The sequence below is a fragment of the Rhamphochromis longiceps genome, linkage group LG19 (assembly GCF_057381845.1).
Source record: "Rhamphochromis longiceps isolate RC_006_pf linkage group LG19, R_longiceps_female_GT1.1, whole genome shotgun sequence".
Lineage (NCBI taxonomy): Eukaryota > Metazoa > Chordata > Actinopteri > Cichliformes > Cichlidae > Rhamphochromis > Rhamphochromis longiceps.
The window spans coordinates 10724123-10740762 of NC_140575.1; the positions used below are offsets into that span (position 1 = coordinate 10724123).

Sequence of the window (16640 nt, forward strand, 5' to 3'; positions counted from 1 at the left end):
TCCCGGGCTGTGGGTCAGAGTTTCTCAGGTTTCAAGTTAAAGGTTGTCACAGTGAGATGAAACGGATGAGTCCTCCGGGCTGGAGCTTCATTGCGCCGCCCCTCTCGGGTCTGGTTCCGGGATTTCTGTCGGAGTGAGCCCTCTGCCTGCGTTTTTCCTCTCTGGGTCTTGACGTGGCGGCCGCCATATTGTTTTGCTGTGTTGTCAGTGGAGAGCGGCGGCAGCTTCAGCAGCGGTGAGTCTCGTTTACCTGGAGCACGGACTCACCTGGGCCTGGCAGAGCTCCAACCTCAGCTGGCCTCTGTCCAGCCACCTGTGCTCGCGTCCCGTAACTGTCACCCGTGTGACGTCAGTGTCGCAGTTAGCCGTTAGCTTGAGTTAGCTGCTGTGTGATGTTGAGAAAACGGGGCTGACTTGGTGTTTGAGTCCTCGGGTTCGGCTCCAGGTGTGCCGACGCCAGCAGCTACCTGTGCCACACGGCTCCTGCTGTCACACACCTGCAGGTGTCCCACAGGTAGCTGCTGACGTCAGGTTTTTTTTTAAGTGTCGCAGGCGCAGCATCTCTGACCTGCTGGACTTTAAATCCTGCAAAGGTCGCGCAGAGTCGGTGGGTGCCGGTGAGGTCACGTGTTTAAGAGTGGCACTGTCTTGATGATGATGATGATGATGATGATTCTGGGATGAAGCCTCAGATTCAGGTGTGACGTTAGAAACTCTCCCATAGTGAGACCAGAGCATCCAGCAGGACCACAGGGACCCGCAGCCCGCCCACCAGACTGTTCGGTTTTTGTAGGATTTTGTGTTCGGCTCGTTTTCGCGGGTCTCTGCTGGAGCAGCAGCTGGGTGTTCATTTCTCGGAGTTTCCTGCGAAGTTCGGCCTGAGCTGGACTCCATTGTGAGCATCGGGGCTGGTAGCTCAGTGTGCATTTTCTGCAGTTTTTACAAGAAATGAAGGCTTTCTGGAGCTTTTTCAGTTTAAGAGTGAAGTCTCACTGACCTTTGACCCCATATCAGCCTGTTTGTGTCAGCATCAACCAGACTAGGGAGAAACTTTTTTTCTGATTTTAATTCTTTCTGTTGGTTCGTTCTTATTATTGTTATTGTTGTTGTTGTTTGTGCTTTATGAAGGTTTAGCAGTGACTCGTTTTTCTGCAACGTGTTCAAAGAACATAAAATCATTTCAACGTCACCATAAAAATCCATCTCGCAGGTTCAGGCGCTGCCTGCTGTTTTTCTCTTTTAGTAACTGCTCACCTGGAGCTGTGCCTGTCTTTGGGTGTGATTTTTCTTACCTTTGAGACTCACCTGTGTTTATGTCTAGAAAGTAGAACCAGTGAGAATGTGGGTTGGGGGGACAAGTAAAATTGCTACCTGGTCGCATATAAACATGGACACCTGTTTGAGATAAACACCAGGATGACATCGCCTCTCACAGGTGTGTCAGTCTGGTGAGAGATAAAGCCTCACCTTTGAAACGGTGACGCAGGTGTTTGCACGAAAACATCACTTCAATCCGAACCAACGTAACTTTAGAAGAAAGTGGGCGGGGCTTATTCCCACGCTGCCAATATCACTGCACTACCCTCACACTGCCCACCCCCCACCCTCTCCTCCTCTCATCAGCTTATACCCAACAGTGTGACCCCCCCCTCCCACTTCCTGGTGGTTCCATGACGACCTTTCCAGAGTACATCGCTCAGAATGAGGAGCGCGACGGCGTCCGTTTCAGCTGGAACGTGTGGCCGTCGAGCCGGCTGGAGGCGACCCGGATGGTGGTGCCGGTGGCGGCTCTGTTCACTCCGCTGAAGGAGAGGACCGACCTGCCCCCGATCCAGTACGAGCCGGTTCTCTGTAGTCGCGCCACCTGCCGCGCTGTACTCAACCCACTCTGGTACGCATCACAGCCTCCAACACTCACCTGTCCGCCCACCCTTTACCTGTGTGCCCCGCACTCATCTGTCTGTGTGTTTGTAACTTTCAGCCAGGTGGACTACAGAGCCAAGCTGTGGGCCTGTAACTTCTGCTACCAGAGGAACCAGGTGAGTGCCGCAAGCCCCGCCTACCTGTCAGGTGTTCCGGGTGTCACGGGTGGAGTCTGACCTTGTCTCTGTCTCAGTTTCCTCCGTCCTACGCCGGGATCTCTGAGGTGAACCAGCCTGCCGAGCTGCTGCCTCTGTTCTCCACCATCGAGTATGTGGTTCAGGTGAGTCCTGAGGACAGGTGAGACAGGTAACGACCGTGCCGTCAGGTGTGTGAGCCGCTGTGCTCTTTGTCCCCAGAGGGGCCCTCAGATGCCGCTGGTGTTCCTGTATGTGGTGGACACCTGCATGGAGGACGAGGACCTGCAGGCGCTGAAGGAGTCTCTGCAGATGTCGCTGTCTCTGCTCCCGCCCACCGCGCTCGTCGGACTCATCACCTTCGGACGCATGGTTCAGGTGCACGAGCTCGGCTGCGAGGGTATCTCCAAGAGCTACGTCTTTAGGGGGACCAAGGATCTGAACGCCAAACAGCTGCAGGTACGTCACCTGCATGTCCCTCTGGGGTGGGGCTGGGGGCTTCCCGAGCGTCAGAACTCAGGTGAGTTAACAACACCTGTGCTTCCTGTAGGAGATGCTGGGTCTCACCAAACCTTCGGCCGCTCAGGGACGAGGGCCGCAGGCGGCGCCACAGCAGTCATTCAACAGGTGAGCCTCCTGTGAGCCTGAGTGGGTGTGGTTTAAGTAAAGGTGCTGTCACAGCAGCGGCATTCCTCACTGTGAATTTTCCTGCAGGTTTCTGCAGCCGGTGCAGAAGATTGACATGAACCTCACCGACCTGCTGGGGGAGCTGCAGCGCGACCCCTGGCCTGTGACGCAGGGCAAGAGACCGCTGCGCTCACTGGGCGTTGCCATGTCCATCGCCGTGGGGCTTCTGGAGGTGAGGGGGCGGGGCTTTAGGCAGACAGAACATGGCGTGGATGTCTCAAAGACTTTGATCATCGGTTTTGTTTGTGTTCTTTTACCCACAGTGCACCTTTCCCAATACTGGCGCACGCATCATGACCTTCATAGGCGGCCCGGCGACGCAGGGGCCCGGCATGGTGGTGGGAGACGAGCTGAAGACGCCGATCAGGTCCTGGCACGACATCGAGAAGGACAACGCCAAGTTCATGAAGAAGGCCACCAAAGTGAGTGCACGCCATTTACAGACCATGTGACCCGTTTTTTTTGCCTGATTATTTTCATCATTACTTTATCGTTCTTTAAGACTTTTAATGGTTGTTGTGAGCTTTGCTCTCGTTGTTCTGATCGCTGGCTCACAGCACTACGAGTCTCTGGCCAATCGAGCGTCCAGCAACGGTCACATCATCGACATCTACGCCTGTGCCCTAGATCAGACTGGCCTGCTGGAGATGAAGTGCTGCACCAACTACACCGGGTACACACACACACACACTCACTCCTGAACCCTGTCAAAGGCTGGTGGGCTGTGTAGTGCCCTCTGTGGTCGTATTCGTGCGTGACGTGTGTCTCTGTGTCGCAGCGGTTACATGGTGATGGCCGACTCCTTCAACACGTCTCTGTTCAAGCAGACCTTCCAGAGGGTTTTCACCAAAGATGTCCAGGGATCCTTTAAGATGGCCTTCGCCGCCACGCTGGAGATCAAGGTATGAAGGAAAAGCACAGAAGAACAGGGAGGCGCCGCCCCCAGCACATCTCTATCACAGGTTAATGACCCCTGCTGTGTTTTTCCCATGCAGACGTCCAGAGAGATCAAAGTGTCCGGTGCCATTGGCCCCTGCGTGTCTCTGAACGCTAAAGGACCCTGCGTCTCCGAGAACGTACGTGAAGCTAAGACAGCGCCATTAACGATGCCCCCTGCAGGCAGAGACAAAGGGGGTGTCCAAATTCATGGGCTGCATCCTCCTGAGGCCGCATTTGTAGACCGATTACGTTACAGTGACGCGATGAAGGCTGTCCAAATTCGTAGACTCCTCCGAATGCAGCCGACAAATGCGTCCTCCTTTTCCCCGAATTTGAAGGATGGGTCGGGTGTGTCCTTCGTGGCCTACCATATCCCAGAATTCATAGCACGGCCCAGCCAAACTCCAGTTTTCAACAATGGCGGTCGCTACTAAGTTTTTAATATTACTCTTACTAATCTTTCTGGGTCACAAAATAAACTTTTAACATATGGTAAATGGCCTGCATTTGTATAGCACTTTTCTAGTCCATAGGACCCCAAAGCGCTTTACACTACATTCAGTCATCCACCCATTCACACACACATTCACACACTGGCGATAGCAAGCTACATTGTAGCCACAGCTGCCCTGGGGCGCACTGACAGAGGCGAGGCTGCCGGACACAGGCGCCACCGGGCCCTCTGACCACCACCAGTTATATATTTTCAGGCGAGAAAGTAGCTGTGTAAACATCAAATATCTGTTCGGTTTATCAAGACATCACATATTTGCAAAAGTGCTCAGACGTTTTCGGAGACGTCTGTTACCCACCAGCTTGATAGCTAGCCGGGAGCTCGAGGGTCACTAGAGCCGCCAAGAACGGCACAACACATAATTTTCAGATCACTGCGGTCTTTTGCTACTCGGGTTAAACGTAATATATAAGTCACTTAGACAACCTAAAAATGTTATTCTTTGGCTTTTTTCAGTGTTTTGTTTGTTCGTGAGTAAATCGGTTTGGCTGAGATTAAAGTTATTAGATTAGATTAGATAAAATAAAACTTTATTAATCCCCCGGGTGGGTTCCTCCTTGGTTTTCACACAGCTGAATAAACATCAAACAGAAAACTGATTAAACAGAAGTGTGAGACAGTCGAGAATTTACAATAGTGTCCTGTTATATTTTAGTTCAATTCAATTCAATTTTATTTATATAGCACCAAATCACAACAGCAGTCGCCTCAAGGCACTTTATATTGTACAGTAGATCCTACAATAATAGGAACAGGAAGAAAACCCAGCAATCATATGACCCCCTATGAGCAAGCACTTTGGCGACAGTGGGAAGGAAAAACTCCCTTTTAACAGGAAGAAACCGGCAGAACCAGGCTCAGGAAGGGGCGGGGCCATCTGCTGTGACCGGTTGGGGTGAGAGAAGGAAGACAGGATAAAGACATACTGTGGAAGAGAGACAGAGGTTAATAACAGATATGATTCAATGCAGAGAGATAGCAAGGAGCAGACGGCTGAGTTTATTAAACTCCACCGAGACAGCGGTGATGCTAATCTGAAGGCTAGACCGTCCAATTTCACAGCCGTTTACTTCCGGCCTACCCGACCTTCTGAGGACCCGGCCTTCGCGTTCTACATGGGCCGGGTCCTCAGGAGGATGCAGCCCATGAATTTGGACACGACTATAAAGTACACTAACACCGCCCCGTGCAGGCAGAGACAGGAAGTACGCTAACACTGCCCCGTGCAGGCAGAGACAGGAAGTACACTAACACCGCCCCGTGCAGGCAGAGACAGGAAGTACACTAACACTGCCCCCTGCAGGCAGAGACAGGAAGTACACTAACACTGCCCCCTGCAGGCAGAGACAGGAAGTACACTAACACTGCCCCCTGCAGGCAGAGAGAGGTAGTACACTAACACTCCCCCGTGCAGGCAGAGACAGGAAGTACACTAACACTCCCCCGTGCAGGCAGAGACAGGAAGTACACTAACACTGTCCGCTGCAGGCAGAGACAGGAAGTATACTAACACTGCCCCCTGCAGGCAGAGACAGGAAGTACACTAACACTGCCCCCTGCAGGCAGAGACAGGAAGTACACAACACCGCCGCCTCAGAATCTTACTGCTCATATAAATGCTGATTGTGTGTTTTTGTCAGGTACAGGTGAACCCTCAGGTGGGTGTAATTCCTGTGTCTGGCCTGCAGGGGCAGAATTGCTTAGACTGTGACTGTTTGTGTTCCAGGAGATCGGCACGGGAGGAACCTGTCAGTGGAAGGTCTGCGGACTGGATCCGAGTACCACGCTGGCGCTTTACTTTGAGGTCGTCAACCAGGTATAAACACCTGACCTCTGACCTTTGATTCTGTCACTGTCACCATGAAGCTACTGAATTATTGATATCCACCAATTAAAAGAAAGTTCAGTGATCTGCAGTGATGTCATGGTACAGGATGATGTCATAGATCCTGCTGTTGAGAAAATAAGAGCTCAAGCTGACAAAATAAAAGCCCCACTGATGTTTTGATAGTAAAATGTTGGTGTTTAAAACAACAATTAGACCAGTGATCATCTGTTTGTAGTTTATTTTTTTATTTTTTATTTATTCGCTCTAATTATTTTAAAAGTAATATCATTTTATTTTTGCTGTTTAGCGGGACAGCTTTCAAAATGAAAACGGCAAAAAACTAAAGCAGCCAAACTGACAGTCTTTCTAAGAGGATGCTCAGTCATAATAAGCAGGAAATGAGTTTGAATTTGAAGTGCACACATCAGGGCGGAGATGCTGACTTCCAGGCTCCGCCGAGTTTGTCCATCATCCTCGATCCTGCTGGGCTGCACAAGCCGCTCGTCACTCCCAGAGTCTCCGGCTGTTTCTCAGCTCTGTTCACGTGCAGCACGGCGTCCAGCTCAGAGTTTAAACGCTCAGTGTAACTGAGCCCATGGAACAGTTTGACCTTCGTCCTCCGTCTACTCTGTGCTGATGTGGTCACGTCAGCATAAACACACCTCTGCTGAAATGGAGCTGAAAGAGCTCGGACTGTTTGTGACTCTGAGTGGATCAGGAAATGTTTCGTGTTGTGAGACTGCGGGAGATCATCAGCTGAACATCAGTGTGCGGTCTTCGAACACAACGTCACGTCAGAACCCGTCCACGCTGAAGAAGAAGATGAGAAGTATGGCCTACATTTCCCAGAGTGCACAGGTCCAGTGATGGTGATGGGAGGGTCATGGTCTTGTTAGTGTTTTGGGAGAAGATGGAGGCTGTGTTGCGGTCATACTTGTTGTTGTTGTTGTGCTAGGGCGATTGGTCGCAGGTAGATGGAGGGCGGAGCTCTGGGAGTGGGACTCCAGGAACATCCCGGCACAAGGAACGAACCTGCGGAAACTTCGGCACACCGCCGCCCTGTACCTGCTGGAGTCACAGAGAGACAGACAGGAAGTGACGTTCCTGTTCACTATGACATCATGAGCGCGTCATAGTGACGTTTCATTACTGCTTCAAAACTGATCGGAGCCTTCGATAAAGAAAGTCTGACTCACGTCTGCGTCATGCAGGTGATCCACGGGTTGAGCGCGGCGCTGGTCAGAACCAGCCAGGAGGAGAGGGCGGCGGTCACGGACGGACTCTGCTGACCGCTCAGCGTCTCGTACAGACACACAGAGATGTAGGGCAGCCAGCAGACCAGCAAACACACTGCCAGGAGACAGGAAACAGAGTCACATGACTTCATCAGCAGCCCCTCTATGAGTGAGCTGGTGTTTGGAGACTAGTTATCTGTGGACTAGTTAAAGAGGCGTAGGGACTAGAGAACGGCCTTGAAGTTGCAGATCTGTCTACCAATCTGAAGGTGGGCGGTTCAATCCCTGGCCGCTCCAGGCTGGAGACACTCTCTGCATGAACAGGTGGACGTGGCGTGTAGAGTGGATGAGTGCTGTGTTAGAGCCAGTAGCCATTCACTCGTAGCGCTCTCATTGACCTTATGGCGAAAACATTAACCTGGTTTATCGGTCACTCAGACCGTCTGCAGCCGGCTGTGGTGACCTTTGACCCTGTCTGTGTTTATGACCTCAGTGTTTGTCCCTATAATGAGAGTAATGGCAGTGAGTCACAAAGATAAACATGGACGCTGATCCTCAAAGACGGCCGCTGTGACGTCGAGGTTTTAGTTTAGAGGGTAAACGGCTGCGGCCCCGTGGTCACATGGTCCTGCTGTTTGGTTTGAGATTATGAGGACATTGGATCTGCCCGGCTTTACGAACGGGGAAATGTTTTCTGTCGAAGGAACAAAATAATTTCATGCATCAGACTGTTTCCCGTTAGGCAGGATGTTCAGTCCCAGTGGAGAAATACTGGAACTCCATATGAAATCACTGGTAATTACTGGGACTGTTGCACCAATTAAAGAATCTAGAGGACAAGTTTCAGACTACTCACTGAAGTTTAAGAGACTGCAGAGATTTTTAGACTAGCTGTCGATTTTGAGCGTTTAACAGGAGTTGGAGATTAGTTAGTAACATCTGTGTACTGAAGTTTGTTTACTAGCCTGAGCATTACTTTCACACAGCTGTAAGTTTGTAGCTGATTTGAGGAGTTGTGGAGATGTTTGTGGGCTAGTTACAGAGGTTGGAAACTAGTCGTCGGACCTCTGTGTGGGGGAAACTTGGAGTAAAACTCAGAGGACGAAGTTTTCACAAAGAACGTGAGTCGGTGAAGTGGAGGTGTAACCCATGTCCCTGCAACGTCAAGGAACAGCTTGAGCTCACCTGAGGTGGTGACCATGACGATGGAGCTCCTCAGGTAGTTGTTGGCAGGAACGTAGAAACAGTGCAGCTCGTTGCACATGAAGGTTCCCCTCCTGGCCTGCTTCCTGGCCACGTACACGATGTATCCGTACAGCGAGCACATGGTGAGGATCGGCGCTACGATGCCCGCCCCCATCCACAGCAGCACGAAGTACCTGTTCTCCGGGGTGAAGCTCGGGCAGCAGAGGAACCGTGACTCGCTGTAGGCGTAGCTGCCGAAACCCAGCAGTGGCATGGTGGCGTTGGCCAGGCAGAACAGCCAGACTGCGATCAGCACCGCCCGGCTCCGCCCCGCCGTCCAGATGCTGTGGAAGCTGAGTGCAAAGCAGATCTCCGTGAACTTGTAGATGGTAGCCCAGGCAAGCGAGTGCAGGGAGGCGGTCTGCAGTAGGAGGAAGATGAAGCCGCCGCCCTGACAGACGTCGGCCTCACTGGAGTGTCTGACAGGCTGGGAGAGGCTGTTGTACGCACTGAAGGGGATGGCGGAGAGTCCGAGAGCGAGGTCGCTAAGGCTAAAGCTCAGGGTGAGGCCCAGCGTGTCGGACCGCAGCTCCTTGTTCAGCAGGAGCACCAGTAGGAGGAGGAGGTTCCCACAGGTGGATGCCACGCTCGTCAGCAGCATGAGAGCGGCGTACAGCGTGCTCAAAATGTCCGCCATCTTCACATGGACTCGCAGGACAGGAACGTGCACCGTGCCGAAGTGATCCAATCACCTGCAGGCTCTCTGATCAGCTGATCGATCAGCTGTTGGTTTCTTCTGAAACGAGGAGCAGAGGACAAGCAGCTTCAGCAGGCTGTCGCAGCTGCTGAGAGCCCGCCGTCACCACGGAGACTGCTGGGATTACCTGAGGCTCTGTGAGTCACACCTGAGCTGCAGTTGAAAACAGAGAGAGCGCCTTTCAAGGACGTTTCCACCAATCAAAAACAAGAGCCAAGACCAGAAGAAGAGTCCACCTGAACCTGCAGCTGACCGGACCAATCGGGAGGAAGAACCATGCCGTCACCTTCATCGATTGATTATCAGCGCGGTCTGTGGTCTTCAGAGGTTAAAGGTCACACTGATGTTGGCTGGAGTTGATCAGTCGGTGTGTGTGACTCTGATCGCAGTCCAACGAGTCTGATCGGCTCAGTCTGAGCGGGGGAGGGTGGACCGCAGGGGGCGTGTTCTCCTGGGGGTGTGTTGCCATGGCGCACCTGTTTGACACCTGCTGTGACGATGATGAGCACACACACACACACACACACACACACACACACACACACACACACACACACACACTTACCTGCTGGCTGTAAAGTAAACAAGATGAACATCCAATATCCTGTGTGTGTGTGTGTGTGTGTGTGTGTGTGTGTGTGTCAGTCACGCAGCTTGACTCAGGTAATAACAGGTGTGCAGGTGTGTAATCACCCTCACCACCTGCTGAACCTCAGACCGCTGAGGAGCTCAGGCCGGGGTTGGGTGTGAAGCAGCCAATCATAGCTCAGCTTTGTTAAAGAAAGTGACCTCTGAGTCACGTCTGGAGGCAGAAAACGAGCGTCAAACACAGAAACACACCTGAGCAGGTGCTACGGAAATAAACAGTCCAAGGGGTCGTGACCCTGACAGCGAGGTCTCAGGGGCGGGATAAATGCTGGAGGCGGGGTTAACGTTCTATGATGTTGATACCTGATTAACCTGACCTCTGACCTCTAACTTGCCTGTTTGCGGTCACTTCCTGCAGCACAACGCGCCGATCCCTCAGGGCGGCCGCGGGGCGATCCAGTTTGTCACGCAGTACCAGCACTCGTCAGGCCAGCGACGCATCCGGGTCACCACCACCGCCAGGAAGTACGAACACACCTGCCTCCACCCCATCACTACACACACACACACACCTGAATTAATCCCGGTCCCTTCTCTTCCACTCAGCTGGGCCGATGCTCAGACGCAGATTCAAAGCATCGCGGCGTCCTTTGACCAGGAGGCGGCGGCCATCCTCATGGCGAGGTTGGCAGTGTACCGGGCAGAGACGGAGGAGGGGCCGGACGTGCTCAGGTGGTTAGACAGACAGCTGATCAGACTGGTAGGAGAACACACCTGCAGAGTGAGCGCCACGATTGATCCGAACAGGAAGCAATTGATACCTGTGTTTGTGTTCAGTGTCAGAAGTTTGGCGATTACCACAAAGACGACCCGAACTCCTTCCGGTTCTCCGAGACCTTCTCCCTGTATCCCCAGGTGACCCGACTCCCGTAACGCTCTGCGCAGACACACCTGTGACACGCACCGGGACACAGGGCTGACGTGTGTTTGTGTGTTTCAGTTCATGTTCCACCTGCGGCGTTCGCCGTTCCTGCAGGTGTTCAACAACAGTCCTGACGAGAGCTCGTATTACCGACACCACTTCAACCGGCAGGACCTGACGCAGGCGCTCATCATGATCCAGCCGGTGCTCTACGCCTACTCCTTCAACGGCCCGCCTGAGGTACCTGTACACCTGTGTGCACACAGTGCAGAGTAAGCAGCTGGATGTGCAGGTGTTTCATGTTTCAGAATCTGAAGCTCTCATTGGGAAACAAACTGTGAGTTATTGATCACTGATCGATTAACTGATCAGACTGTGTGTGTGTTTCTAGCCCGTCCTGTTGGACAGCAGCAGCATCCTGCCCGACCGAATCCTTCTGATGGACACGTTCTTCCAGATCCTCATCTACCACGGAGAGGTACACCCGACACCACCAATCACACCCCAGCACCGCGTGACATCACAGCTGTCTAAGCCAATCAGGGTCCAGTAATTTAATTAGGATAGAGCCACAATTATCATTCAGATGGTTTCTTTAAACGTGATCCAGCTGTTTCCATCACAGATGTGACGCTGAGCTGAGTTCCCACCTGATTTCAGTCCAACTCTCAAACCTGAACGTGCTTCAATCAGCTGTTTGCAGTTTTACCTGCTGAGCTCGTTCATATCCTCTCGTTAACTCAACAATTCACCTCACATGAGCTCAAAACACACAAATCTTTAAAGAACCATGATAATGAGCTGACCCGTGCAGGTGTACAGTTGTGTCTCACTGCGTCTCTCTGTTAGACTGTGGCTCAGTGGAGGAAGGCCGGCTATCAGGACATGCCCGAGTACGAGAACTTCAAACACCTGCTTCAGGCTCCAGTGGACGACGCCCAGGAGCTGTTGCACACGCGCTTCCCCATGCCGAGATACATCGACACGGAGCACGGCGGCAGCCAGGTGAGGGCGCAGGCACACACCTGAGAAACACATCAGCTTTATTTACATCACCTCAGATCACGAGGCGTGACATCAGCACAGCGGCAATGTGACATCATCAACAATTTCCCGGTGCAAACTCTCGTTTTTGCACCTGTGCCCACACCTATACACACCTGTAGACATGATCAGCAGGTGAAAGGTTTTCTTCTTCTGCTGTTTTCAGGCTCGCTTCCTGCTCTCCAAAGTGAACCCCTCCCAGACCCACAACAACATGTACACCTGGGGGCAGGTAAGACTTTAACCTGTAATCTTTAACCTTTAAATGTGGACCAATCAGACGCTGTGTTTACACAAGTCCGCCCCCCCCCACCGCAGGAGTCCGGTGCTCCGATCCTGACAGACGACGTCAGCCTGCAGGTGTTCATGGACCACCTGAAGAAGCTCGCTGTCTCCAGCGCCGCCTGAGTGTGCCATCGGCTCACCTGTCCTCATCTGTTTGCTTTTTATTTGTTTTCTTGCTGCCTGTGTTTCCATGGCAACAGTTCACAAGCACCATCAACCAATCAGCAGCAGGTTTAGAGTTGTAACCTCACAGTGTAGAGATGCTATTGTTAATTGGCCTTTTTAAAAAAAATTAAGTTGCATTTGATTGGTTGATCCTCTCAGACAGCGGCAGTGATAGCTTTCAAAATAAAAGCCACTGTGTAGTTTTAGTCTGTGAAGCTTTTATTGTGAAACAACAGCAGGAAGTGGTGGCCGTCGGGAGTTTTCCCCCCCTAAAAGGTTTCAAATTGATTTTAAAATTTTAACATGTGATTTTTTTTTAAATTTAGGAACAGGAAACAGGAAGTGAGGTGTTTTGTTTTTTTTAGAAAGCATGGGATGTCACTGAGCGCGCGAAGCTGTCTGCTTGTGTTTGAACACTAACCGAGAACGAGCGCAGAGGTTCACCTTGCCACTGTTCTCGTCTTTCTAATAAAATCTGCAGAATTTTACAGAGTTTGTCTTCTTCTGAAACGTGAAGCTCTGATGTCATCAGAGACGCAGCACCTATGCATGTGTGACTGAGCCCAGTGTTTTATAAAGCACTGTCTGACACCCTGCAGACGGTCTGTTTGTAACTGTAATCGGCTGTAGACAAGATGATCACAGGACTGAGGTCGCCTCCACCTCTGCTCAGACACCATCAGTCATCCCAGCAAATAGCACCACCCCATATTTAAAAATCCACTTTAGGGTCACACTTTTCCTTTAAAGTGTGAAAAGGAAAAGAAACCTAACAGACCCTCGAGGAGCTTCTGCTGTCAGTCGAACAGAGTCCGACTTTTACCCTGAATTAACCTGAGTGACCCGCCTCACCATCTGAGCATTCCCACTCACACAGGTAAAAACAATAAGCCAAGCTGTGGGGTCCTCAACATGTGCCACACCCACAGAAACAGACACCTCTGCTAAAACGCTGCAGGTGAGCAGGTGGAGTGGAGCTCAGCACTGTCTCAATTCAGGGGCTGCGTCCTCCTAAGGACCCGGCCTTCACAGTCTACGTGGGCCGGGTCTTCCAAAGACCGAGAAGGCCGGAAGTGAGAGGCTGTGAGATGGGACGGTCTAGCCTTCAGATTTGAGCCACCAGTGGAGTTTAATAAACTCGGCCGTCTGCTCCTTGCTATCTAAAATATAACAGGACACTGGAGTAAACTCTCAGGCATCTCACACTTCTGTTTAATCAGTTTTCTGTTTGATGTTTATTCAGCTGTGTGAAAAAAAAATTGGCTGGACCGCGCTATGAATTCTGGGATAAGGTGGGCCACGAAGGACACACCCGACCCATCCTTCAAATTCTGGAAAAAGGAGGATGCATTTGGCTGTATTAGGAGGAGTCCACAGCCTTCGTCATGTTGTCGTTGTTATCGGCAACGACAACAAATGCGGCCTCCGGAGGATGCAGCCTTGGAATTGGGACACAGCCACTGTCTGGGTCTGAGCTTCCTTTACTCAGGAGAGGAGACACAGCAGCATCCTTCTTGAAAGGAGGGGAGAGGTAAGTATAGTAAATTTGTGGTCCTCCTACCTAAACGTGGGACACACATACATACACAGAGGTTTGCTGCTGTGTTTCATAACTGAATCTGACTTCAGATCAGCGGAAAGATGAACAAATGTTTAAAATAAAATCTAAATAAAAAGTTTTTTTATTATTTGTGAAAATGAAACTTAAACTTTGGAATAAAAACGGTAGTAAACAATTATCAAAGTATCCGAGTACTCTTAATCAGGAGGCAGAGGATGAAACTACCTGAACTATGAATCCCACCAGCAGGTGGCGGTCATGCGCAGTGAGTAGACACACAATCCACGTGTCAGTCCAAACGAAACGGCATGAGACTGGAATCACATTTATCCAGTGATGGGATACGTTTGACGTTTAGCGTGTTTGGGGTGTGTAGTTAGTGTGTAGTGTTGTGGATAGTTTTGTGTTGTGTGTCAGAACAATGAGGCGACTGTTGTCTCCAGGTAGAAACAGGAGTGATACACCTGCTGCTGTCAGACCTGCAGGTATCAGGCTGTGATGTTCTCCTTTGGAGTGGCACAAATAATTTGTCTTATTAAATGCAGAACAGCTGATTGTTCTGTAAACAGTTTCAAGTGGTTATAAAAAAAGGGTAAAAGGTAAATTGCTGCAAATAACTTTGTTTGCAAAACTTGTGCATATGATTTTAAAACTGACAAATATTTGCATTTAAAGTTATGAAATATGATTCAACGAACTCTCAGATTTTATGTTTTTTGTCTGATTCTAGATCAATGTTGTTAATACAGTTTGTCAAAATGAAAACATGACTGTAAATTCAGACATGTGAGGTTGTGCTGAAAAGGATGAGACCAAACACGGCAAATAAACAGTTTTTAAAGGTGAAATGTGGAGGAAACATCAAAGTGGTTAAAATGGCCAATTATACCCTGGACCTCAGAGGGTTAAACGTTTATTTTAAGTAACACAATAGTTACTTTTCAAGTAATTAATTACTTTTAGAATCTTGTAACTCAGTTACTAACTCAGTTACTTTTTTGAAGAAGTAACTAGTAACTATAATTAATTATTTAAGTAACTTGCCCAACACTGCATTTATCCATCGACTGGAAGACTTTATTAAAGAGAGCCGAGTTTACACACAGCAGAACCCAGCAGGCTTCCTTTCACACTCCACCTGATGGAGGTGAGCACCTGGAACATATGGAGCGCCAGGACTGCCATAATGAATTAATTAAATACACCATTAAATAATTAATTAAATGTGGCAATAATTAATTAAAATTGGAATTAATTAATTAAATAGTTATGATACATGTAATTAATTAATTATTGACACATTTAATTAATTATTGACACATTTAATTAATTATTTAATGATATATTTATTTATTTCATTTTGGCAGTCCTGGTGCCTGGCTCTCATCATGAAATAATTTTATCTGTCAGCCTCACCCATCAAACTCAGGGGGCGGGGTTAACGCTGATCGAGTCAAAACCATTGCTTTGGCCTGGTGGCCATTGTTTCTAGCACACAACAACCGGCATGTGGAAGCTAACAGAACTGAACTTTGAAAAACCCTGTTTGTGTGTCACCAAATACCGTTTTAATATTTTTTTAGCCGAGAATGTAGTGGTTTAATCTTCATGTGTCGGTTTGTCAAGATACAGCCTCTTTGCAAAAGTGTTTCGATGATTTCGGAGATGTCTGCCCAGTCTCACGGCAAAGCGTGGGATAGACCCGTTCGCCTCGCAAGCAATCCCACCGACAAAGCGCAGGCCCCGGTACACAGCTGTAGTAACCCCCGCTGACTTCTTTTACTGAGGTTATATTTATCAGTGTTTTATTTCCTGAAGTTCTTATGTGTCCTACGTGTTTCAGTCGCCAATTCTGAATTATAACTAACATTAAAAACATGTTTAAGGAGGAGAGAGAGAGCAAAAAAATCTGTTTAACATCTGATCTTTGGGTTTTTGTTCAGTAATCAGCGTGACCTGTGTATAAACACATAAAAGAGATAACGTTGGTGTTTCCGTCATGTAGTAACTGCTGGCTTTAACTGTACAAAGGTTGTTCGACACTATGAAACACATACAGACTTCATGATGTTCGGCTAATATTTTTATAGTGAATATTAATCATGCTGACCTCGCTCTGTACACCACGCAGCGAGGTCAGCATATCCACGATATCCTCAGCTCCATGAGTTAACACAAAGTTTCCCAGCTGACTATCTAACTGCCAACTATTCCAGAGACATGAAAATATACAGCATAAAGAAAAGTGTAAGAGACTCAGCAGCAGATTAGAATAACAGTTATACATTTAATAAATCACCAAATGAATCCAAGAAATGAGCAAACCTGTTCCGACAATTTGAGTTTGTATTCCCTCAGCTGCAGACTCGCTGCTGTTTAAATGTTTGAAAAGGAAGATTAGATATAAAAAACGTCAAACATAGACTCAGTCTGCCTTCACATTTGATATGAGGCCAGCACGTATAGTGGCTGTGTCCTGTTTTAAGATCATACATGTAAAATTGTCGTCTGACCTCCGTCGATCCAGCCGCTCAGAGTCCGTGGTTACCATGGTTACTGCATAAGCAGCTATAATGTTAACACCTGGCACTGAGGAAACCTCCCGGCAGCATGGGTGTTTATGTTTTTCATCGCAAAAGAACTGTCTGAATGGTTAACTGAAGTTAACTTGGATAAATTATAGTTAAGGAGTATCACAGATAACACCTACGTGAGCTGTGCGACTGTTCACCACCACACTGAAATCAGCAGGCTGTTACTGAAATACACGTGCTATATCATAAACTATGATATAAACAGGGAGGTCCTATTAACATGTTTAGTTTTAAAGGACACCTTCCTGCCTTTAGTCTCATTCATGAGCAGTATTCGTT

The 16640-nt window shown here is 49.3% G+C and overlaps 2 protein-coding genes across 3 annotated transcripts; one reads left to right on the forward strand and one right to left on the reverse strand.

Moving 5' to 3' along the window:
* Nucleotides 1-86: 86 nt before the first annotated feature.
* Nucleotides 87-12702, forward strand: sec23a (Sec23 homolog A, coat complex II component). 2 transcript variants are annotated; one of them, XM_085390502.1, is made up of 20 exons: nucleotides 87-235; nucleotides 1638-1891; nucleotides 1982-2039; nucleotides 2117-2203; nucleotides 2280-2516; nucleotides 2608-2684; nucleotides 2772-2916; nucleotides 3008-3166; nucleotides 3302-3417; nucleotides 3523-3646; nucleotides 3740-3820; nucleotides 5924-6013; nucleotides 10209-10315; nucleotides 10397-10550; nucleotides 10628-10705; nucleotides 10791-10952; nucleotides 11104-11190; nucleotides 11562-11717; nucleotides 11923-11988; nucleotides 12075-12702. In XM_085390502.1, exons 2-20 carry the CDS (start codon nucleotides 1671-1673, stop codon nucleotides 12162-12164), a joined length of 2295 nt encoding a protein of 764 aa, XP_085246628.1. In that variant the 5' UTR covers nucleotides 87-235; nucleotides 1638-1670; the 3' UTR covers nucleotides 12165-12702. The 2 variants fall into 2 exon arrangements, with proteins under 2 accessions (XP_085246628.1, XP_085246627.1); XM_085390501.1 differs by having other exon boundaries at nucleotides 96-235; nucleotides 1624-1891.
* Nucleotides 6334-9142, reverse strand: LOC146646242 (histamine H2 receptor). The gene is made up of 3 exons (XM_085390505.1): nucleotides 8446-9142; nucleotides 7222-7375; nucleotides 6334-7093 (listed from the first exon to the last, which is right to left on the reverse strand). Exons 1-3 carry the CDS (start codon nucleotides 9140-9142, stop codon nucleotides 6907-6909), a joined length of 1038 nt encoding a protein of 345 aa, XP_085246631.1. The 3' UTR covers nucleotides 6334-6906.
* Nucleotides 12703-16640: the final 3938 nt, after the last annotated feature.

Excerpts from the sequence above, each read along its gene's own strand:
- sec23a (XM_085390502.1), top strand. The coding sequence starts at position 1,671 with ATGACGACCTTTCCAGAGTACATCGCTCAGAATGAGGAGCGCGACGGC. Across the intron at positions 10,706-10,790 it reads CCTTCTCCCTGTATCCCCAG|TTCATGTTCCACCTGCGGCG; the intron begins GTGACCCGACTC and ends TGTGTGTTTCAG. Across the intron at positions 11,718-11,922 it reads CGGAGCACGGCGGCAGCCAG|GCTCGCTTCCTGCTCTCCAA; the intron begins GTGAGGGCGCAG and ends TGCTGTTTTCAG.
- LOC146646242 (XM_085390505.1), bottom strand. The coding sequence starts at position 9,142 with ATGGCGGACATTTTGAGCACGCTGTACGCCGCTCTCATGCTGCTGACG. Across the intron at positions 7,376-8,445 it reads CGTCATGGTCACCACCTCAG|TGTGTTTGCTGGTCTGCTGG; the intron begins GTGAGCTCAAGC and ends GTCTCCTGGCAG. Across the intron at positions 7,094-7,221 it reads ATCACCTGCATGACGCAGAC|CAGGTACAGGGCGGCGGTGT; the intron begins GTGAGTCAGACT and ends CTGTGACTCCAG.